Source organism: Hibiscus syriacus, unplaced genomic scaffold (genome assembly GCF_006381635.1).
Source record: "Hibiscus syriacus cultivar Baekdansim isolate YM2019G1 unplaced genomic scaffold, ASM638163v2 tig00112813_pilon, whole genome shotgun sequence".
NCBI lineage: Eukaryota > Viridiplantae > Streptophyta > Magnoliopsida > Malvales > Malvaceae > Hibiscus > Hibiscus syriacus.
In genome coordinates, this window is record NW_024063407.1 from 158,498 (window position 1) to 166,567 (window position 8,070).

General features: G+C 36.7%; 1 protein-coding gene and 1 pseudogene across 2 annotated transcripts; one reads left to right on the forward strand and one right to left on the reverse strand.

The window, feature by feature from the left end:
• The first annotated feature begins 21 nt into the window (after window positions 1-21).
• LOC120183827 (aconitate hydratase, cytoplasmic-like) lies at window positions 22-5,020 on the forward strand. 2 transcript variants are annotated; one of them, XM_039188445.1, is made up of 18 exons: window positions 22-114; window positions 250-435; window positions 662-823; window positions 994-1,138; window positions 1,232-1,374; window positions 1,450-1,506; window positions 1,588-1,667; window positions 1,771-1,846; window positions 2,201-2,386; window positions 2,680-2,747; window positions 2,830-2,948; window positions 3,036-3,157; window positions 3,304-3,402; window positions 3,489-3,968; window positions 4,300-4,398; window positions 4,557-4,725; window positions 4,772-4,799; window positions 4,937-5,020. In XM_039188445.1, the coding sequence occupies exons 1-18, from the start codon at window positions 61-63 to the stop codon at window positions 4,992-4,994; spliced, it is 2,331 nt and encodes a 776-aa protein (XP_039044376.1). In that variant the 5' UTR covers window positions 22-60; the 3' UTR covers window positions 4,995-5,020. The 2 variants fall into 2 exon arrangements, with proteins under 2 accessions (XP_039044376.1, XP_039044375.1); XM_039188444.1 differs by having other exon boundaries at window positions 4,557-4,799.
• A 1,512-nt stretch (window positions 5,021-6,532) lies between these two features.
• On the reverse strand, window positions 6,533-7,824 carry LOC120183803 (annotated as a pseudogene).
• Between the last annotated feature and the right edge of the window lie 246 nt (window positions 7,825-8,070).

Genomic DNA, 8,070 nt, shown 5'->3' on the forward strand with positions numbered 1-8,070 from the left:
GTTCTCTTTTTCCTTTTTCAGGACTTTACTGGTGTTCCTGCTGTTGTTGATCTCGCATGCATGCGAGATGCTATGAACAAGCTTGGTGGTAATTCTAACAAAATTAATCCCTTGGTAATGCAACATAACAAAATTAATGTTATGGGTCATATTGAACTAACTAAAGCAACATTTTATTTTGAATTGTTGTTTTTTAACTTGGAGAGCAGTTTTAATCATCTGTTTATCTTGAATTTCTGATGCTTGCAGGTTCCTGTAGATCTTGTTATTGATCACTCAGTTCAGGTTGATGTAGCAAGGTCGGAAAATGCTGTGCAGGCAAACATGGAACTTGAATTCCAAAGGAACAAAGAAAGATTTGCTTTTCTCAAGTGGGGTTCTAGTGCATTTGATAACATGCTTGTTGTCCCTCCCGGATCAGGAATAGTACATCAGGTGCCAAGCATTTTTTAAAACTGCATTAAGAGATCATAATAAGTTTTTTATTGGCTGTAAATCAATAAATGCTACTATTCTTGCAAATGCTTTGTTGCGGTGTCAAGGAAGGGGGAAAGTAATTGCATACTGCTACTGACAAGTTTTGTTTAGCATGGAAAGAGAATTCATGAGTTTGCCAGCATTTTTGTGCCCTCAAATAAGTTTCTGTAATCTTGGTTAACAGGTCAATTTAGAATATCTTGGAAGAGTTGTGTTCAACACAAATGGCGTGCTTTACCCTGATAGCGTTGTTGGAACAGATTCTCATACAACTATGATTGATGGATTGGGTGTTGCTGGCTGGGGCGTTGGTGGTATAGAAGCCGAAGCTGCCATGCTTGGCCAGGTTAATTTCTTACTCCACTTATTAGTAGGTTATGTGTTACAAAAGGAGGGAAAATATGGGGAAGGAAGAAAAAGACAATTTATGGAGTAATTGATGTGGTTAAGTGTCCAATTAACATTAATAAATTCCTTAGCTAATGATTGTACACTTGGCTTTTTTTTTGCATGTAGCCTATGAGCATGGTGTTGCCAGGTGTTGTCGGGTTTAAACTACTAGGAAAGCTGAGAGATGGTGTGACAGCTACCGATTTGGTGTTGACAGTAACTCAAATGCTGAGGAAGCATGGGGTTGTTGGCAAGTTTGTGGAATTCTATGGTATAGTCTTCAATGCAACCACTGTGGTAACTTATTCATTGTTTCTTGTGCTAATTTTATCTAAGGTACATGTTTCTCTCTATCTTTATACAGGGGAAGGCATGAGTGAATTGTCATTAGCAGACCGAGCTACTATTGCCAACATGTCTCCCGAGTATGGTGCAACCATGGGATTTTTCCCTGTGGATCATGTCACCCTGCAATATCTGCATTTGACTGGCAGGAGTGATGAGACTGTAAGCCACTTAGAATAAATCTTTGTTTCATTTGATGTATCAATTTTTGATTTACTGACTTATCCAATCATGAAGATTGCAATGATAGAATCTTATTTACGGGCCAATAAGATGTTTGTGGACTACAATGAGGTAAATATACACTTAGGTTCTTTCTTCTATGATTAAAAAAATTTCAGATTACAGTTTCTAAGAATTTGTTCCTAAACTCAGCCTCAGATTGAGAAAGTGTACTCTTCCTATTTGGAGCTGAAACTTGAGGAGGTTGAACCCTGTATATCAGGGCCCAAGAGGTAAAAGTATTTTTTATATCTAGAAATTGCAACCTTCTCTACGATGAAAAATCTTGTTTAATTTTTGGTATTAATGTGTTAGTATCTGATTGCTCTATTGCAGGCCGCATGATCGAGTTCCTTTGAAGGAAATGAAAGCAGATTGGCATGCATGCTTAGACAACAGAGTTGGATTTAAGGTATGATCTTTATAAATTTGGGAAGGTTCTATATTTGTGCTTCTTGGAACACTAAGTGGTGATGAGGACGTATACACGTTAAGAATACTATGTGCTTATAAAATAACACTTTTCAAATCTACTATTAAGGGTGGGATCATATTATTTGATTATTCAAAACTGAACGGTGATGCTTAGACACAAATGATGAATTCTTGAATGATGTGAAAATGGTGTATGATCTGATCAAATAATAAGAATAGTCTGGTCCATGAGTTTTCTCTTACTAAAAGAGGAACTGAAAATATATGTTAAGTGCATCCTTCTCTACTGTTCTCTTCCCCAGTTCACTTTACCTGCTTTCTCTTGTTACAGGGATTCGCAATACCAAAGGAATCGCAGAATAAGGTTGCAGAGTTCTCATTCCATGGGACTCCAGCAGAATTGAAGCATGGAGATGTGGTTATAGCCGCTATTACTAGTTGCACAAATACTTCAAATCCTAGTGTGATGCTAGGAGCTGCTCTGGTTGCAAAGAAAGCTTGTGCATTAGGATTGGAGGTAGGCTTTCTCTGCTTTCCTTTATGTCTTAAAATTTTAAAACGCAACCATTACACATGAAAAGTTTCCAAATTTTGTGTTATTAAAAGGCAGAATTTTATCTTTTAGGGTTATCTCTTTACAGTAGCAAATTATTCAATGGAAAAGGATGAACTTTATTTTTCTTTAAAATGATGTTTCGACTCTTTTGACCTATAAATTTGATGTAATTTTTTCTTGTCAGAATGTTTATAGTGGTACAATTTTGGAGCAATAAACCTTATTGCATATTTTTTGGATCATTGTTTTAACAGGTCAAGCCATGGATTAAGACAAGTCTTGCTCCAGGTTCTGGGGTCGTAACCAAGTACTTGCATAAGAGGTATTTCTCCTTAATCTGAAGGAGCATGTTATCCATATGATAAATGTTAATTTCATATTGCTAACTCAGTAATGAACCACAGTGGCTTGCAGAAGTATTTGAATCAGTTAGGATTTCATATAGTTGGTTATGGATGCACTACCTGTATTGGGAATTCTGGAGATATTGATGAGTCTGTTGCATCAGCTATCTCTGAAAATGGTAAATTATATGATGAGAATATAGTTGGTTGTCCTTGCATAAGAATGCTTGAAGCTGACATATTGGCTGTATTCTGCATGCTTCCAGATATGGTGGCTGCTGCTGTGTTGTCAGGAAACAGGAACTTTGAAGGACGTGTACATCCTTTGACAAGGGCCAACTATCTTGCTTCTCCTCCTCTCGTTGTTGCCTATGCTCTTGCAGGCACTGTATGTATCTTCATCTCCTTACAACTGAATCTCTGTTAAAAAACATTGTTCTTGAAATTGACATGTATGATTGTTTAACCTCTTTATTCATTTACTTTTTCTTTTTGGAAGATCATGTGTATTTCTCATTGGACACAATGTTGCAGGTAGATATTGATTTTGAGACAGAACCCATTGGAACAGGGAAAGATGGAAAACAAATCTTTTTCAGGGATATTTGGCCTTCTAGTGAAGAAGTGGCTAATGTGAGCTATTCAGCCTGCTTTACCCTGATTCCTAGGCTTAAAAAATTAGGAGCTAAATCAGGTTTCCGTTTTTGTTCTGTCTTCAGGTTGTACAATCAAGTGTGCTGCCTGATATGTTTAAAGCAACATATGAAGCAATCACCAAAGGAAATCTCATGTGGAATGAGTTATCTGTGCCATCCAGTAGCCTTTATGCCTGGAATCCAACATCAACTTACATCCATGAGCCACCATACTTTAAAGACATGACCATGTCACCTCCAGGTCCACACGGAGTGAAGGATGCCTATTGCTTGCTTAACTTTGGAGATAGCATCACAACTGATCACATTTCCCCAGCTGGTAGCATCCACAAAGATAGCCCCGCAGCCAAATTCCTCTTGGAACATGGGGTAGATAGAAGAGATTTCAACTCTTATGGAAGTCGACGTGGTAATGATGAAATTATGGCCAGGGGTACTTTTGCAAATATCCGAATTGTGAACAAACTATTGAAAGGAGAAGTTGGGCCGAAAACAATTCATATTCCCACCGGAGAGAAACTATCTGTATATGATGTTGCAATGGTAAATTACTATTCCATACATTTCATAATTTATGATTTATTTACTAAAATTTAACCTTTGCATCACGATCTTTCGAAGTCATTGTATTTGTTTCTGCGACTAACATTCATTTCATTATTTTACTAGAAAGGACCATTCATTTCATTATTTTACTAGAAAGGAGCATTCATTTCATTGTGCCTGAGAATTCTATTACAGAAATCATCTAAATTTGCTTTTTATGAGTGAATTGTAATATTGTTCAATTTTATTTATCAGTTTTTTAGCTTCACCACCTAAATTTGCTTTTTATGAGAAAATTGTAATATTATTCAATTTTATTTATCGACAGAAGTACAAGACTGCAGGACAAGATACCATAATTTTGGCTGGTGCTGAATATGGGAGTGGAAGTTCTCGAGACTGGGCTGCAAAAGGTCCAATGCTACTGGTAAGTTATTGGCTCTTTGCTTGACTAACAAAAATGCACCATTCAATTGTGTTCTCTCTCTCTCTCTCTTGAGTGACAAAAATGTGGATCACATTCTTCTCTATTTATATGTATGCTTTGCTCGCTTTTGGTAATACCATTGATGATGTCATACTCAGGGTGTAAAAGCAGTCATTGCCAAGAGTTTTGAGCGAATTCACCGTAGTAATTTGGTGGGTATGGGCATCATTCCCCTATGTTTCAAGTCTGGAGAGGATGCCGACACTCTTGGATTGACTGGCCATGAGCGCTACACTATTGATCTTCCCATCAGTGCGAGCGAAATTAAACCTGGTCAAGATGTCACCATGACTACAGACAGTGGCAAGTTATTCACCTGCACTGTACGATTCGATACAGAGGTAAAATGATAACATTTTAATCATTTTCTCGCTTTATCTTAAAAAAAATACTGAGGGAGCCAAGCTCCGTTCCTTAAATGATTGAAACTTACTTCCCACTGATTCATTTAATGAAGCATTGGTTAAATTAAATGCAGGTGGAACTGGCTTATTTCAACCACGGTGGCATTTTGCAGTATGTCATCAGGAACTTGATAGGCTCAAAACAGTGATTAGGCCAATAATTTTTTCTTCGTCTGCGGAGTTTGATGATTTTTCGTGACCATGGGTTGACAATTTAGGAAGGTGGCTTCACTTGTGAAGTTATAAACTATAAATTTGCTTCAAAAGTTTTATTGAATAAAATAGAAACTGAAACCGAAAAATCCGGTGTTGTGATTCGAAGTAAGGCAAATGCATGCTTTAGATAATAGATAATGAAGACGGAAGATGTTTTCTCCCCTCATCTTTCCGCAACTCACTGTTTCGTGTTGGTTTTGGCAAGCTGTGTTGATTACATGATGACTAATTCATGTATGTCTATTGTTTTGCCCATTTTTCCCCATTCAATCTTTACGTAAGGTGATGTTATCGAATTTATAGTTTGTCGAAAATAGACGTATAGGAAGGTAAGCTATGTAACTACGTCTCTATGACTATTAGGATCGAGGTTGAGCAGTCTACGTGAAGATGTCGTACTCGTATGGTGTTAATGTCATTATTACGTATCAACTGAGGCAAGTTTGGTATCACGACGCTCTACTATGAGGGTATAACATATATTTTAGCTTTGGGATGTAAAAGTATTGCGATGATATTTTTAGTTTTCGGTAAGATAAAATCAAATCCAGCCAATGGATGTTTCACTTACATAAGCACTCTTTGTGAGGTGGCCACTCTTTGTGTTCTTCCTTACCAAAGCGGTCGACGTGAATGTGTAGTTGGGAACATGGCATGCTCGTGAAGAGGTCTTCCATGGACCAAGTGTTTAAAAAAGTTAGACCAATTCATTAAATTAATTCAACTGAAATTTAGATTTGTCTTTTTTTCATATATATATATATATAAAATCAAAATTTTAAAAAATCACAAAAAATGATTGTGTTTTTATATAATTTTATTTGTGATATTCAATATCCAGTTCTTTGTCATTAAACTTGGTCATCAAAATCTCCAAGCATTTCAATCTCTTACTTTTTTTATCTGATTTTTTTATTCATCGAATGAGATTACAATTACAATTGTTACTAGCACTACTGCCACCGCACGAAAAATGGCGGGAGGAAAGGGCCAGGCTGCGCACCACCTTTGGAACACAAGGTCGGTGGGGCTCTCGGTTTAACTTTCCAGAGTACCATCCAGGATAGTAAGTAATCCAAGTGAATTCTGTCGACCATGAACAAAAAATGACCATGTAAGATGATATGCAGCCAATACTAGCATGAATGCTCTGAAGAAAAACAATGTGAAGAACAATGGTGATCGCTGTAAATGTAGGAGCAATTTTTGTGGGTTTTTTATTCCCTCCCTCTCAACAAAGAAGAAATCATGTTCCGACAGGCCATCTCCTACTTATTTCAAAATCATCTAGTTAGATCATTTCATGAACTTCTTTAATGCAGAGTGATGCTCTCTTGAAGATGCTGCTGACCAACTTACATATGGTATAAATTAATAATCATAATCATCGACCGATCAAAATGGACAGTACTTAACTGATGAACATACCCTTTTATATAAAATGATTTTGATAACTCTAATAGTAGATAGAGAAGGTTACCTTCATAATGATTGTTTAAACCCTGTATTCTTGGACACGCATCCATTTTGTAGACGACCACTTATTTCCTCTAATCACAGGGCAGCCTCCTCGATAATTTAAAATAGTAAGTTATAAATTACCCTAGAAAAGAAAAGAAAGAAGAGAAAGTGTGTGTGGGGGGGGGAGAATTAGATATTAACTTATCATAAATTGAGTACGCAACATACATGTGACAAATTTGAAGCACACACCTAAGAAGAAGTTTAATTAGTAACTAGAACTAACCATGCAGACTTGAAGGATCCAGAGTGGCATCAGGATTCATACTCCAGAAAAGTAATGCATCACCCATCTTTGGTTTCACAGAAAGTCCAGCTTTTCCACTTTCAGATAATTCATTCCACCAACGCACAGCACTAATGTTCCCCTTTGCTGAAGGAAACACCGTCTCTCCACCTTCTTCAACATTTGAGCTGTAAAACGGTTAAAAGAAAGTAGAAAAGAAGCAAATGTGAGCTTTCCCATAATGCACTAGAATAATAAAACACGGTGAAAGTATGTTATGTGCTCATGTTACTTACAGGTACACAAGGACAGTAACCATGCGCTGGCCCCCATTCCGAGTATTGAACACAGCCGTGAAGTAGTAATGGTGAGGTTCATTTTTGGCTGACTTCATAGTGGAGAACTTGAAGTCCTTCCCCGTGCTCTCAATATTATTGTGGTGCCATGGGTAACTTTACAACCATGGATACCAAAAAGGAAACCGACCCAAAGGAGAGTCCGAGGAAGAATGCATGATAAAGAAATTACACCAGTGAAGGTAATAAAAAACAAAAAACAATCGAGTGTGAATGGTAGAATTTCGATTGGTCATGAAACTAGAACAGACCGACTGGTAAAAAAGTAAAGTCTGCAATCCTTTGCTCAATGTCCCTAATAATCTTATCACGTCCTCCACGTAGAAATGTTCCGGAACTTGTATGCATGAAAACATCAATGGCAGCACAATCAATCAAAGAGTTGAAAAATGTACTATTTATGGCACTAGGATTTTCATACCTACTATCTTCAGTCTTGCCAGTTTTACTATCAACAACGGTTGACTTTTTCATGAGGCCTGCCAAGATTAATAAGGTATTCACATTCCTCTGCGGACTGCCAAATATCAAATAAAGAACTTCGATCATCAGGTACAAAATTTTTAAACTAAAAATTACTTTTAGGATTAACTGAAAACACCCATATTCATCGAATCAACTGCTACAAAAAGTGAGCAACAGGACATGAATCCATATATTATTCTAGTATTAAACTTTATCTGGTTCCTGTTTTCTTCCCCTTTTTTTCACCTCATATCAATAATTTTATAAGAACATCAAATAATCATTGAAGTAAAGGGATCCGTCAAATGACTAAGAATTTATGTGAGATACATTTTCTGTTCAAGAACTAGAAACAGGAAATTTCTCTAAGATTGAAATTTGAAAGAAAAGAAGGAAATAAGAGGCTAATAAATTACAAACAAAT